At 39.9% G+C, this 16538-nt stretch overlaps 1 protein-coding gene across 2 annotated transcripts in view; it reads right to left on the bottom strand.

Annotated features, from left to right (window-relative positions):
- Nucleotides 1-16538, bottom strand: part of TIAM2 (TIAM Rac1 associated GEF 2) — a 92706-nt gene that overhangs the window by 50128 nt on the left and 26040 nt on the right. Inside the window, exons 7-12 of one of the 2 annotated variants that reach the window (XM_074162188.1) lie at nucleotides 13053-13115; nucleotides 8067-8234; nucleotides 5293-5403; nucleotides 4752-4830; nucleotides 3728-3820; nucleotides 2423-2683 (exon numbers count right to left, since the gene is read on the bottom strand). In XM_074162188.1, the coding sequence (XP_074018289.1) occupies nucleotides 2423-2683; nucleotides 3728-3820; nucleotides 4752-4830; nucleotides 5293-5403; nucleotides 8067-8234; nucleotides 13053-13115 (775 nt within the window). The remainder of the gene's footprint in view (nucleotides 1-2422; nucleotides 2684-3727; nucleotides 3821-4751; nucleotides 4831-5292; nucleotides 5404-8066; nucleotides 8235-13052; nucleotides 13116-16538) is intronic. The other variant, XM_074162195.1, reaches the window with a different exon arrangement.

The raw sequence follows: 16538 nt of genomic DNA on the forward strand, positions 1-16538 counted from the left end.
CGCAGGGTACTACTGCCCGACTCAGTGCACTTTCCAAGCACTTTGTTAATTTTAGCTCATTAATCCCCATAGTGCTCTAGAAAGACAGAGTTAGTTAATTTTTTTTAAAAGGGAGGCAACAGCAGAAACATTAAGCTTTTTAACTCCAGGTATGTACTTTGAGCCAAATTGTGCTTGATTTTTGAAAGAGTCCCCCTCCGCTGGCACCGGCTTTCAAAGGCGCTGCCTTGGAAGAACAGGCTCAACATGGACAAACAATGTCAGAAACTATTTTTGAGAACTGTGGTCTTAAGAGTGACTCACTCTACCAAAGGAGACAGGACAGTATTAAACACTGGATGTGAATTTAAGAATCTCTGGCCTCCAAAATCCCTGCTCGGAACATTAAATACCCCCTCTTATCTAAAATCTTATTCAGGTCTTGAGTGAGTAATGGGACATAGAACAGTTAAACCCTTTATGATTATCTCTTAATTCAAAGTAATGCAGTTTTCTTCTGTTTCCATTTGAACCCAATCAGGTGATCAGACACTAAGCACTGAATTCAATAAACATGAAAGTCCTGCCCCCGAAGCTTAATTTAGAACTATTTGTTCCCTTTCAGAATAAAATAAATCTTCCTCAGACGCTTTTAAGCAGAAAAGCAAATATACTATGTCTCTTTATCCACTAGTGCTTAGAGTATAATACATACTCCAGTAATTTCCTATTATAATGGAATATTTGCACAGGTTGCAAAATTATCCCGGAGGAATGAGGAATCTAGTGAATGGACACATACATTTATTATACTGAATACTCGAGGTAATGCTGGCCTATGATATCAAGCCAACAAGCTGAATGATAGGCCTGGTATAATTATGTAATTAATTAGCTCTATCATAATTTTTGGTTTATGACACTAACTTTTATGTGCCACTAGTCAATTTAATGGCATTTTAAATTGAAATAAGGCCCCTGAGAGAGATGCTACTTACTGTATCACAACTCTTACATTCAGGTTTCTTTTAATTTCAAAAGATGACCCAATAAAATTGCTTTATAATTAAATCCATTCTAACAACCTCTCCTTCTCCCATTTTTAATTAAGAAAAAAATTCCAATCAGAAACCACTTGCCATCATAATTATATACAAAAATCAGTGATCCCTTTTTGTACCTCTTGCTGCTCTCCTCGCACAGCAGTGCACCCTGCCTAGCTTTCCTGCAGAATTTTACTAGCATCCTCCAGAGGTGGAGCAAGGAAACTGCATCTTTTACACTCAACAAACTCAATTTAAATTTGCTTCTATCTTCTTTGAAAAATAGTCAAGGCGTGGGAAGGAAGGGGAGAAAATCCCCACGTACTTTCTATTTCAGACAGGCATTTACAAGTATTCTGGTATCACAAGATGTATTTGTCATGTGAAGTAAGATGATCTAAAGGAAGGGAAGGGTGACCACGGCTCTCTACCCAGCGTGGCAGTGCCCCTCTATGTGCCACCTCTTATTTCTAGCTGAAAAGGCAACCCTGCAGTGAGCACTGGCACCTTCCTTGGGGCTGGGGGACTGTGGTGACATCCAGGAACAGCCCTTACCACACAGGCTTTTGGCATCTTCCCTGCCTCGTGCTCCTCATATGGAAACCCCTCAGGATCTCACCCTGACACAGCACTGTTAGGATATGTCCTCCATTTGATGTTTAATGCAGTGGTATTACATTGAGTAAGAAATATGAGCAGGTAGTAGCAAAACAATCCCTGTGAAAGATTACCCAAGGCCAGCCTGGATGGGGCTTGAGCAACCTAGTCTAGAGGGAGGTGTCCCTGCCAATGGCAGAGAGGTTGGAACTTGATGATCTCTAAGGTCCCATCCAACCCAAACCATTCTACGATTCTATGAAAGCTCTTTTCATATGCCTTCTTCTACACAGTGAGCAGCTGTATCCAACGGGAACACATTAATATCATTGGGTGGGAAGAGAGCTGAATGACTCCTTTCTGAGGTGAAGATGATCATTACATTTAAGATACCCTTAATGTACGTGGTACTTTACCATATGTAAGCACAGTAAATACAGAACAACACTTCCACCTCTGAAAGTCATCACATCATTTCAACCACCAATGCCAGGGAAATGGATGTATCGGAGGTACCAGAGATGACACAAAACAGCTAAGAAAGTGCTTGATAATTCTGGATGGTGCAACCAAACAGATTAAAAGAATACAATTTCCCTGCAGAAATGATCATATTCTGTTCCATTTCTATTTTCTAGAAAATAATAAAATAACAGACAGATATGGAGCATAAATAGAACTTAAACAGTTTGTACTTGGTTTTCTCACTGAGGCAAGCACAGAAATTTAAACATAACTGAATTTTAAAGAACAGCAATATTGGAAGTGAGGTAAAAGTAATGGAATTATTGTCAACCTCTTACCATTTGCTGTGTTCTTTTTGAAGTTATCTAGAAACTCTTCCAGGAGCTGTGACTGGTTTGGAGGGGGCAACAAAGTCTTTGGGTCCCTGGAAATGTCGCCATCTGACCAGGATGCACATAAGGGTTGCTGGGTGCCGTAATGGTTCATTCTCAGAGAGAGCATTACACTCCTCTCCGAAAACAGTAACTCCATCTGCCTGAGGTCAAGATCAGACACAGCCTCCCCATTTATACTTAGGATTTCATTGCCTACTCGGAGCCCTGGGAACACGTGAAAAGAAAGAAGGAGGAAAGAAAAGGGAACATAAAATTTAAATGGTCAAAAACCAAACCTTATGCTGATTCACCTTTTGGTTTTAATTCAAATAGCCTAATCCTACCACAATTCCATTAGAATCGATCGGAGCTTTATTTGTGCTATAATTACACAGATCAACCTCATGCTTACTTTGATAGATGTTACACATAGTACAGCAATCGAGTTGTTTCTTTCTAAAGATGCTACAGAATTTGGTGTGTGGGAGGGCAGCACAACTTTCAAGACGATTAGAATAGAGACACTTCTCCCAACTTGGATGCCACCAGTGCACAGCACCATAACACGTATTTCATTACCTGGGAAGAACAAGGCACTAGTCGCACAAATCAAATCATTCATGCAAAACTGGAACAACAGCGGATGGAGTCTTTATCAGCTTCTGTATAAATCTAAACAGTGGCAACCGCTGCCTTTCAAGGTCAGCAACAACCAAGCGGTCATTACCCTCAGGCAGCAAATGAAACTCTCCATCTCCATTTTTCTGAGTTTGTCTCTGTTTTTCAGAGAGCAGAACTCACGCAATCCTGCTGTGCCAATGAAGAGAAGCACAGTTTCTGAGCAGCACAGTAAAGAAGGCGCTCACAGAAACATATGCAGAAAACTACTTTGGGGAGGAAGGCTACTTTTCATTGCCAGAAGTGGGAGTGATGGGTCCTGGAGACTGGCCAAACCCATGAGGTTCCCCAGTGTGAGATGAACTCTTCCTCCAGCCAGCTCCACTGTGCAAAAGCACTTGGTCAGATGGCTGAACAGAGACTTTGTCTCCAAGGGCGAGCAAGAACTCTCCCCATTATATTGAAAGGATAACTCAGTTACTCTGTGTACATTATCATTCCTAATATCACATACTTTCCATGGTCCTCAGGAAAGAAAACTATGACTAGTAAAAGCCAAGAACCGTTTCAGACAGTACTAAAGCCTCTTCATGTTTTGGGACTTTAAAAAGATATTGAAGTACAGTATTAAACATAAATATGATACAATACCTTCCTTGTATGCCAGTCCATCAGGGAGAACATCACTTACAAATATACGGGTGAGATGCTGATTTTCATCAACTTGTGCTGTGACAGCAAAGCCTGAAGCAAAAGAGGTTTAAATCCAATAAACTTTCTTGGAAACATTTCCCTTCTATTTTGTGTATTTAGTAGACTCTACACAACCAGAGAGAGGACAATTCTCATGAGAACATGCCCACGGAGCACAGAGAAATTATCACATTGTTTCTCAGCCATTGTAAGGCCTGTTAAAGTTAATAGGACTTTTCAACTTCCCGGAAATATCATGCTGTGCCATGAAAAAAAACAAATTCCATTTAAAAAAAATATTTTCTACCTCAGTCCCTTAAGGCATTTCAATAACACAGCTCATTTTAAGAGCATATGGTAAGAGTTCCGCAGTGTGTCCCTCAGACATAGAGGTATCTTAAACAGATCCAAAATCAGGAAACCCAAACTATAAAGCAGCAAAATCATATAGACCAGTGAGTGAGACAGCCCAGAAAGGAATAATTTTTAACAAACAGACTTGCAGCTAAAGAACAGCACAGAACTACTTTACAAAGGTATCTTTGCAAGATATAAAATTATTCCCAGGCATAATCACCTCCCACAGATAAAAAGCCTGTCAGAATTTGTACCAAAGGACACTCTGTTGATACTGTGCCACCAGAGTATCCCCCTACCAAAAAAGAAAAGGGCAGACCTTGACCATGGCCTGACTGAGACCAATTGTGTAAATCCTGGCAAAGGACATTTGTCTTCTGACAATTCCATGCTTGAATTATTTGGCCAGCACAGCAGAATTAGAAAGTAGACCCTTCCCAAACACAAGAAATGTGCTTGCCAGTGCAAAACAACCAGTTTGGATCTTTGCTATGACGCCTCGAGTCCCCTGCAGACTCAGACTTCGAGCTCAAGGATGGCTCTATCTGCTCTCAGAGACAGAAAAGTCCTGAAGAGAGAAAGTGAGGAATGAGAAGAATAAAAAGAAAAATCCCTGAGACCTTACCAAAATCACTTATGTTTTCAGTCTTTGTAAGATGAATGTGATAAACATTTAATGGACAAATTTCTATTTCATCATACACCTGTTGAAAAAAGACAATAACAGAAGTCATCAAATTATGAAGTTGCAAGCATCAAATCCCAAAGGTACAGCACGAGAAATAGACACAGTATTCTTCGCATCAATAAAGAGCCAAAACTTGCTGTCTTTACACAGATAACTGTGTTACTGTGCAAGCGTCACCAGTATCAGGGGGACTAAATGCAGAGTAGCTGAAGATAGAAAATCCAGCCTGGAATAGGGATTGACACTTCTCTTTTGTACCAGAAGCCCCACTTAAATCTTCAAACGGTTCTTTAAAAGAGTGTTTGCAGTGTCTAGCCACCCAAACGTCTGCATAGGCATGGACTGTGTGAATGAGGATGGCAGAATGCAAGCCAGGAACAGCTTCAAAAACTTATTATAGGTCTAAATCACACATATTGGTAGGTGATAATTCAACTGTAGCTACAGACATCACAGAGCTTTATCTAAAAGGAGTCACACTTTCCTGGTCTACTATGTATTCATATGGTTCAGGAGCACAGTACTCAGTATTTTCATCAACAAGTCTTCTGAGTTGTAGCCCATAGTGTCTTGGCTCCAGCTGTTTCATCTAAGGAATAAAGAGAATGGAGTTTGGAATTTGTTATTTATTTCCAGGATCCCAAAAGACAAAGAAGTGACACACACACACAAAAAGCTCTTTAGAAATCATGCAAAAGCAATCCTCATCATGTCATTTTTTAACTATTCTTGTGGCATAAACAAAACTAGCTGCATTGCTTAGAAGATAAGGTTTAAGCGCAATTTCCATTTTCCCTTGTGATCCTCCCAAATCCTTTCATAAACACTATGTCTTGGCTATTAGATTAACTGAGCACTGCTATATGTTTCCAAAGATATCACAACTGTTTTCTGTCCTTTTGAACTTACACTCACAACCATCTTTTTCTAAGACTACTTTTAATGACTCAATTCTGCTCAGCAACTTTTTCTTCCGATGTAGAAAATGCATATGCATGTATGGGCTGTTAGGAGAGGGGAGGGGATGGGAAGCAGGTTCCCTAAGGGTTTGCCTTTATTGGATTTTATTTTTATTGCTGGGTTTCATCTACGATCAGAGAGTTTCACCTATTTTTTTTCACCATGTGAGGTCAAAGCAAAAATCCTGTCTCAACAGGAAGTCAAAGGGAAATAGGAATATTCCCAAAGGATATTAGCCTGAAAGTGTCAAGCCCCTGATGGGAGTCTCTCTGAAAATCAGGATGCTGGTGAGACTGCTACACAAAACATTTCATTTTAGCATATTAATACAGCAACATTTCTAAAAGAGGAGGAAGTAACATTTCTAAAGAGTTCTAAATGACTGCATCCCTGAGGGTTATTTAACCTCTTTAACTCATCTCTGCAGCTTACAAAATCTAAACCTACTGAGTAACTAGTAATTATCTTAACATTTTATTATGTGTAACAGTTTACGAGTTGCGTGTGTTCTGTATCCTGAACAATTGTATTTAAATGCACTTTTTTGTTTCCTGTATGTGCTATCCAAAAGCCTCAGATGGAAAACAGAAATGAGACAAGTATAAACCCCATAAAGCATGAGTGAAGGGGAAAAAACCACAGTAACCCTTTGAACTTTATCCTTATACACATAACATTCAAACGTGTTCTGTTAAGAAGAAAGATTCCTTACACTCACCAGAGCAGAATGAAAATGTAAGAAGGAAAAGAAGCAGGATAGATGAGCAGAAAGTATTCAGCATTAGAGAATGCTTATGAAAAGCTTTACACACAGAATAGAAAGAAAAAATAAAACAGAAAAACGTTTAAGAAAAAAAATAAAATAATTTAAAACTAAATTTTCATGTGATACAGACAATGAAAGTTAAAAGGTTTAAAATTACAAATATTTTGGAATGATGGAGTAAGAGAGGTAAGGAATTTCCTTTTCAACTTAATTTTACAGTTATAAATTTTATTTTGTCTTTCAGGGATCTTGCAAATGTCAGTACTTTGAAATGTTTCAGCTCTACCTTGCCATCTGGTGGTCAAATAACGTCTCAGACAATCCCTTTAACCTGACTGGGTACAGTGACTTTTTAAAAAGTAAAGCCAGGCATAAACTGTTTATCCAGGACTCAGTCTCCACCAGCAAAAGCAATGAGAAGATAACTTCTTCTCAGTGATGCCATGGAGATATATTGTGACTTGGCTAAATCAGTGTGCTTATTTTAATTTTAAAACTACAGTTTCACCCTGGATATTTAAAAACTTGTAAAATGTAATAATTTTTTGTTTGATTAAAACGTTAACAGGTCCAAAGAGCAAATTGGTCCTTTCGTCCACTCAAATGGTCCACTTTTGCCTGAAAAATCATTAACTTCAAGCCAGTTGAATGAGCTCACCTGAAAGTTCAAACTAACCTATGCCAAAAGCTACATCTGGATTTTGTACAGAGCAGCCCTCCTTTTTTTTCCTGTTTTTCCTCTTTGCTTGTGAAGTAAATAAACTATATTTACCAGTTGTCAGAAAACAGAACTTAGTTTTTCCAAAAAGCTTGTCAGCATAATTTAGGTGGCTTGAATCATGAAGTTAGAGCTAAATTCAAGTACTGACACACATGGAGACTAAAGTGCTAGTTATGTTGCGACTTTCTAGAGGCACTGGTCTTTTGTCTGTCATTAAAATTGATATTTCTACTTTACCTTCAACCTGTGACTCAATTTTCTGTCCCAAGATCTATAGCAATTCCTTTCAAATTGCTGGCACTGACTTTCAGAAGGGAATGCACTTTTTGAAATTCACAAGTAGGGCTGGTGTTTAATTAAAGCTTAAAAGGGTACTTTGAAAAGCAAAAATGTATGATAGCCTTTGTCACAGCAGTCTTAAATGTCTTAATCTCCTGCCATTAACTCAACCAGTCCCTGTTACTCCTCTCTAACTTGCACAGAACAACCGGGTTCGCTGCAGTGACAACGTAGAGTGGACATGTGCTGAGATTTCTCAGGGAACGACTATCTGACAAACTGTCACCGCTCCTGAAGTACTCACTGCCTGCTGTCTCAAGCAACGCTTCTTGAAAACCTTTCCACAACCCTACTACCTTGGCTACGATAAAGAAATAACACAAGGAAACAGAGTGATGTGCCTTAATACAGCGACAGGGAGATGCTGGTATTATGCTCTCACTATTTAGACAGCCTCTGATATATTAGATTCCTTCTCAAGGCTACAGCTATTAACAAGGTGCAGTTGTACATGAAAAATGAGTACCTTGCAAGCCAAAGACAAAACATCTTCCACCCTGTGCTCTGGCTTGAGGGTCAGCGCCACTCCTTGGCCATCACAGAAGTGAACATACGTTTGTGTTTCCCAAGCACTGTCCTTCTGGATACTCTCTGGCACTGAGCAGTAGACATTCAAAAAGTCATCGACTTGCTGCTGGAAACAAAGGAGAAAACGTATAACATATGTGGATGTTGCAAAAAAACCCCCAAAAGTACAATTACTTTGGCAGTTTGCAGTGGATATGTATTTAAACATGGTACTGTGTGTTTCCCCATGGCAAGAGAGGTACAAAGTTCTGTTACCTGCCCTCATTCACTATCCAAGACTTGAGTTTCCTGACAAAGGACTGCACTTCCTCTGCATTCCCATTATGGACTTTTATGCATTTATCTCCTATTAATTGTTGATTTAACTCAAAATGAAAATATGTACCTACCTGATATTATATCGCAGTGCGAATAAATTCTTAAGAAGAACTGACTACTGCAATTTTACTTAATTGACAAATGCAAAAAAATGGAATTACTGTAATTTTGACAGAAAATTATAGTATAGTAAACTTCCAGCAGAGAGCACTGTGGAGCAAGGCTTGCCATAACATAATAAAAGGCTAAAGCAGGAAAGAAGCGTTCCTTTTCTATTTACAGTTTAAGAACATGTTGTTTCACAGGTAGCACAGGGCATTTGCCTGTTTACCATCTTGCTTTACACTCACGCTCCTTCCAAAGCTACTCCACTTGATCAAATAACAACATCCACCCTGAATAAATTCCCTGTCGTTTTCTCACCCTTTATTTTCACACTTTCTTCTGTGCCGCACTTCAGGCTACAGTTACAAAGCAAGCCACAGGAGGAGAAGAAAAACACTGAGAGCCGTTCAGATTTTGGAGTTTCACCCATGTATTTGGCTCTGCCTGTTCAGCATATCACTTAAATACCCACATCAAGGCATTTAAGTTTACGCAGACAGGGTCCTTCAGTTCCCCTTACAGTCAATGGAACGGGACAATAACCCCGTGAAGTGGCAGAACTGCCACCCATATCTTAATATATCCTGAGCTGTTCTCAGGAGTGCCTACCTCCCTAATGTGTTTTCTTTATATTTTTGTTTGTTTGAGTTGGGGGTTTTTGTTCCCTGCACAAAGCCCCTTGGCTATGCAATTCTTCCTGCTGGCTCTGTGGGGACACAAGCCCAGGGGTGCACTGCAATTAAAAGCTGCAGTAAAATCACTGCACAGGGACTGCTTCCCTTGCTGCAGGCAGCAAAGTTATTGACAACAATCTACCAGTAGCAACAGAGAGACCAATATTATTTTGTTTTTCCAAATAACAACTGTGGCTGTGAAAATGATACAGTAAGCAATCCTAATTCAGGTAATTACTAAACAATGCAGAAATTCAGGTTGCAGCTGAACCAGAGTATGGCATGGTAATAATTCAGTGCCAGAGTAATGCTGGTTTTGGTGGAATGATATTAATGAACTAATGACATTCACTAATCTTACACCTCTTGCTTAACTGTCCCTTTTAACTAGTTGAAAATGAAATTTCAATTAACACAGGCCCATGGAAATCCTACTAAAATACAGTAACTATTATACTTAACAGGAACACTGTTATTAACTAATGGAGCGATGAAATCTACACCAGGTGAAGTTTCACCTTGGTGGCTGTGGTTCCAGACTGCTCCTAACACTGGTGCTGTTGAAGAAGATAATTCCCATAGAAGCGTGGTCCTCTCAGAGAGCACTAAATCAAGTGCCTGGGAATAAACGCTGACCTCCTTCCATGGTGTAAATAACAGAAAGGAGACAGAGCAACACAGGCCAGCTGCAAGAGCTGAGCAGGAATGAGTCAGACTGAATTTTCCAGCAGTTTCCTTCAGGGAAAACTGAAGCTACGTTGCCCCAGCTTGGGAGATGCTCAGAGGTTTGTAACTACCACAAGAGTTTATTTGCACTGCAACAGTAGTTCTACAAATCTGTGGCACTAGTGAGATTTATTTCAGTTGCAGAGATGAAAAGAAAAAAAAAAAAACCAAACCCCGAAACACAGAGGATGAAGGTGATGAGAAACAGGTTTAAGGCCACCTTTTTTCCAGAAGCTTTTAAGACAGGACAGAAAGTTCTGCAGCCAACGTGAGATACTTCCTTTTCCTTGCCACGTACACTGATGGTCAGGCAAATGCTTTGAGATAAATTTGCCTCTGTTATTAAACATGACTCTGTTCCTTAACTGCAGTCAAGGTACTGTTGCTTCATCCACATTTTCCATTTTAGAAAATCTGACATGAAGAGAGATTTTATTTTTTTTTTCCTGTTATGCCTGCAGTGACTAATTCTACAATAGTTCATTCATTCATTGCCACATAGTTATAACAACCCATCCAATTTTCCAGAAATAGGTGCCAGGATTTGCAGACTGTCACACGTTGTGCCACAGGGCTGCTGCAGGACCAATAGGTTACTCCGTAATTTCCCCCACCACCGCTATTTGCCGCTGTTTTTATCATCTTTTTCAAGGAAAATACAGCCTGTCTGGCAGACTTCATTATTCGTCATTCGCTGCACTCCTCAGGTGGCATTTTATAAAAGTTTTGATGCTGGTTTTGTTTTTCATTTGAAATCAGCCAATGAAACCGGGCTGATGCCAAAGTAACGGTTTTCAGAGTTATGATGAATCATTTCTGAGTTGTCGTGTGACTCATCAAAATGTCAGGATCTTAAAAATGCCCACGCTATATTTAATTCCCATTTAAAAAAAAAAGGTTTTAGAAATACTGTTGAGATAATAATAATAAAGTTTTTCTAGAAATAAGGTTGAGTTCCCGAGCTCTGCTTCAGCACCTAAACTGGGGTGAAAGCAAAATAAAACAAAAATCCAAATCCTTTTTTTAAGTCTTGAAACAAAACCCTGCTAAACTTTCTAACAGCCTGGCCCAAAATCTGTAGTGACATTGCCCCCACACCAGTTCCTTCTATCCGGGGACTGGGGCTGTGAGCCCCAGCCTGAGTTCGGAGCCAGCTGCTTTTATCCAGCACCCTATTGCAAGAGCCGGGTCAAGAAGCCAGACCTTGTCCTTTCCCCGACACAGCCCCAAAGGGAGAGCACTTCATTCTGCTTGCTCCTTGGCACTTTCCAAACCTTTCTGTGTCTCCTCAAAAGGGTTTAGGAAGAGCAAATATACCAATTACGCCCCAGGACAGGAGACTCGCAGCAGACCCCGCTGCACATCAACCCCAGGCAGCACCATCAACCTTCCCAACCCCCAGGAGGTCAGAGCTAAATCAAGGGACTGCTGCCACAGTCCTTCGGGAGAAACCTTCAGGGGGTACATCCAAGAGATTTTGCCTCTTTTCAGGTTTGAGAGGGGCCAAGTCTTCCCGTTTTTTCACAGGACCAGACAGGAACAAATTGTGTTTCAAGGTGGGAAATGGAACACCATCTCACACCACACCCAATGGTACGTTCTGGAGGAATCCGTAAGTGTTCTCTACAGGAAATCATTTCACCCAGAAATTCCTCATAATTATAATACATTTTGAAAAGAGAGGAGTGATTTGATTTAAATACTTTCCCACCCCAGGACATAACAAGCAAGTAACTAAGAGAATTCAGGTGTTTCAAAATACTTCTTCAAAGAACAGATAAAATGTGAAGATACTTTCAGGAGGCAAAACAGCATTATAGGATTAGCTTCTGCCAGTGGGAGATACCTCTCTCAGTGGTATAACTTCTGCATAATTACATATTTCTTTCTTACCTAGCCTTTAAATGAATGCACTCGATGAGAAAATAAACCATAATGATACAAAAAAATACAACATAAAAACCTATGAAAAATTATGAACTTTGTCCAAATCTTCCTCACGAGATTCATTGCAGCTCTTCATTATAGTTAATCATTTTCAAGAGCAATATTTCATTTTAAACGTAGATTTACAATTTTTGTCTAATACCTGGTACACAAACTCAGCTGAAAGGGAACAGTACTGAACTGTGATTTTTAAAGTCTTCTTTCAAGTTTTAAACTGCATCGGGGGAGTACCTGGTTCGGGGAACAAAGGAGGAAGAGGGACAGGGGGTTGATGGGAAGACAAATACCCCTTTGAGTGTGGCACATGTTGCCATCAAAGAAACCCAGCTCTAGCACATAGAAAATAAAGTCCAGAAACTCTGTGCCTAAGACTTAATTTGAATTTTTTTATTTGGAGCCTGCACAAGCCTACCGAGGAGAAGGATTCCATCTATGTAAGGTCCACGGTACGTAGACAACACTCAGTGGTCCTACATGGATGTGCTTATGGATTTTTGAAGCATCCTGCTTTGCTTCCAGACCGGAGGACAGCAATGTTGTCCCCAGGGATGGACCATGACTTATGCCAGGCAGGGGCCAGCAGCAGCTTTCTTCCTCCTGGGCACTGAGGAAATCAGCCGCAGCTCTTTACTGAGTAACGCAGCTGAGGGGATGCTGCTTCCTCTTCCTTCACTTGGGCAATCTCCAGCTATATATTAACTCACACTTCTCAGTGGTATGCTCCACTGACTTTAATTAGACTTTATTTGCCTTTATACTCAAACACGTTCAACTTTGCCTTTATACTTCAACAGGCTCTGCTGAAGTAGGTGGAGGGGAAAAATACACCTTGGGCTTTGCCATACTGTGAAGGACAAAGCTCGGTTCCAAGTCTCTCTCAGACAGTGTTTACACTGTAAGGATTACTGTTGTGAGAAAGCTTCTAGGGATTTTTTTTTAATCATTATTATTTTTTTTAAGAAACGGCTACCATGCATGTTCAGAAACTTCCATTAAAGTGGTTCCATTAGCAGAATTATAATCCTGCCATCCAACACTAGCTGCATTTTATGAACCTCTGTGGGGTTTCTGAACCAGCCTCATCATTCACTTAGTGAAATATATTCAGGAATTTAAAAACAAGATGGTGCAGAATGAGGACAGGCATATCTTACCTCAGCAGAGTTGGCTGAATTCTGGACACCGGCAAATCCATGTCCTCCAGATGAATCAAAAATCTGTTAAAAAATATTAGATAAATAAATAGTTTAACCAATTAAACCTCTTTATTTCTTACCTGCGTAAGATAAATTCTTTGAAAAACTAAAAAATGAAAACTAAACAAATAAATATCAACCTGATAAACCCCAGGGATCTTTTTGTACTTTCTATTGCTTTATTCTGGCTAGAAGTAGTATTAAAGAAATAAAAATCTCACTCTATAATGAAAATTTAAGCCAGTTTTCTCTTTCAGGCTACATGCACACTCACATTCAAATATGTACAAAAGCATTCATGTCCTTGTTTTTTCCTATCTACTGTTTAGTAATAAGATTAAATTAATTTACCTTCAATTCATGCACTACGCTCGAAGTTATAGTTTCACCCTTCAGGATACTGTTAGTTACAGCTAAAAATCTCATAATGATTTAAAGAAACTATTTCAAATAATTGTTGTTGTCTTCTAAAACTTCTTACCCTACAGTTTTTCATCTCTTCTAACTGAGCAGTTAGCTTGACACTATCGATGGAAACTTTTGGCTTAGCTTTAGAGGGATACTCAACCCAAACCCCACACTATTAAGTAATGAAAATAACTGACTACTGTGTCTGCTCTGAAAGTGATGAAAGCAGAAACTGAGACTTACGTTCCCCATCTGTTTTGAAAGCTTAACTACTAGCATCTCACAAAGGTGTTAGGCTTATTAATGATATTTTTAAAAATCCAATAAATGGCTATGGATACAAACAGCTATTTTGGTGATAAGGGTTGTATGAACACACAGATAGATCTATATAGTTTATACACAATGTTGAGATTTGCAGGTAATAACATTACAATTCCAAAGTGAAAATATAAATAACATTTTTTTAACTCCTTCTGCAGTCAACAAATCAGGACAATATTAAACTTATGTCTAAGCTTTTTTGTTTAGGTTTTTCTTTCTTCCTTTTTTTTTTTGTTGTTGTTGTACTAACAAAAGCCTTTCATATAAACAACAACCTCTCTCTCACAATTTCATAAGAAATCCAGTTTCTGCCAATGCAAATTAAGGGCCCCACTTTTGAACTTCCTCTTCCTTGTCTCAACCCACAGACCTAATCAAAGTATTTTATTGTTTATGATTTCTCAAAACAGTTTATCATTTAGACACAAGAAAGCAGATAAGCATTTAAGAAACTGGGGATAACGTGAGCCTAGACATCCCCCATCTGCTACACTGCTTTGTAAAAGACTTAGCCACTTCATCAATGTTTACGAAAGCCTCCCAGCATAGAAACTCTGAACCTTTATTTTTTTTTTTTGATACCATAAAATTAAACTGAAGATAAAATAAAAAACTTCTGGGACACAACCATGTTCAAGAATATACCATCTAATTTTGAAGCTAGGGTATGGCAGACTAAAACATACCAGCTCCAGTCAAATGAACTTTAAATCCAAGAAAGCAAGACATTTTTAACCTATTGTCGGAGCACAATGAGCAGAGAAACGAGCTCTGCTTCTCAGCTTAACCCAGTTTCCCAGTGGGCTGAAAGAACTGACAAGAAAGGCAGCCTCAGGCCTATTCCAATTTTGATATACAATATACAATTATGTGCATACATAGAAGTCTGAGCAAGGACGTGGCTCTTTTTTCAGCCACCTTCTAGGTTCATGGGTCAGTTTTCAATCCATGTCCCTAAAAATTCCTCACTTTTATGGGTATGAGTCACAGCCCGGTGTTATTCAAATGCAATACCCAGCATTTACATTTCTTTAATTTTATTGTAGGATGTTTATTACCAAAAAAAAAAAAATCAAATAAATACAAGAACCTCAGCTCTTGGATGAAAATAAACACATTTTTGGACCAGCTCTTTGCAAGGTTTGGAATAAGGAGGGTGAGGAAAGTGCTGGGGGCTCCTCTGCCTGCTCCAGAGCTCCCTCCTCCGCGCCTGCAAAAGCACTGGGAGGGCAGCAGAAGCCTTGTCTCCTTGCCATGGAAATAAGATTCCCCGTCCCCTGAGCTCCACAGAATCCCCTTCACGGGCTATAAAACATATGGGAGGACGTATTACCCACTTAAGACAGTGCGAGGTATCACCTTCACTGGGAACAGAGCTGAGGGGCACAATGTCCCTTCCCTCAGGGCTCTTACTAATAAAGAAATAGGGGTGCAGGACTCGCAGATCAGCCTCATCTGCTGCGGAACACAGGGGAAATTATGTGAAAAGGACGACGCAGAGAAAATTTCTCCTTCAGCTCCCTCTTTCATAAGACAAACTTGAGTTTTATTCTTATTCAATTGCACTATGTAAACACATCTCGATTGATATGATAAAATGCGTAACAGTCACCCCAAGAAGCTTCATCCCAGTGTAACGCATAAATATTTACCTATTAAAAATACAAACCACTAGACCAGAAAATCCTGATGTGTTATTTTGCAACATTAAATCTGTTGCATCAGCTCTGGGACTATGGCAGTATGTGTGCAGATAGGCTTGTTTAAATATTCCATAAGCAGGTTACCAGACATGCAAGAACAGCTGATTTTTCAAGTGCTGATCATAGATTTTTGACTAATAAAATCAAAACACAGGGCCAGGGAATAGCAGGAACAGTCACCTACTGGATAATGCACAAAAATGCATTTTTTTCAGGAGAAACAGCAGACGTGGCAGACGCTAGTGAAAACAGTAATGCTCTGAGTGTGGGTGCACCTCTATGCCTTCCTAACTGTCAAGGAAGCATCTCTGGTGTTATTTACCTTTTTTTCAGGAAAAAGGTGGTGAACTTCTGTTTCACGTTCACTTGTGTTTTGATTGAGAAAAGACTCCTGAAGTGTGGGGTTTACACTAAATGTGTGCACGGGCCACCAGTTTCACAAAGAGAAAATGACCCTGTGAGATGATGCAGCTTCATGAGGAGTGAGGCAGCCCTTCAGCGGGGGCACGCAAGAGCCCAGCCCCTCTCCCCAGGACCAGCTTGCCCCACCACATCAGACCTGCCTTCACCTGGTGTCATCTAGCACAGCTTTATTTGTCTGCTGTCTGCATCTGCAGCTGGCCACCTGCGTGACAGCGGTCTTCTCCTCTTGGCTAAAGCGTGCTTCCAAGCAGGGTGTGTTGCTTTGAGAGGCCATGCCAAGGACATCTGTCTTTGCAGAAGTCCCTCCTCTTTTGTCCTTGAGGACTCACCTGTGTTACCCTACGTTAAATTGCAGTAATATTTCAGAGTCCCAGCAGAACACCCTGCTAAGGACCGTGCACACAGGTTATCTCCAAAGAAACCCTACTTCCAAACAGTTGCAATGTGCCAGAAGGCAAGTTTTCATATAATCATAGAGTGATAGAATGGTTTAGGTTGGAAGGGACCTTAAAGATCATCTAGTTCCAACAACCCTGCCATGGTCTTGTGCTGCTGATGAAAAACTAACCCGCTGGGTCAAAACCTC

Source organism: Numenius arquata, chromosome 2 (assembly GCF_964106895.1).
Source record: "Numenius arquata chromosome 2, bNumArq3.hap1.1, whole genome shotgun sequence".
NCBI lineage: Eukaryota > Metazoa > Chordata > Aves > Charadriiformes > Scolopacidae > Numenius > Numenius arquata.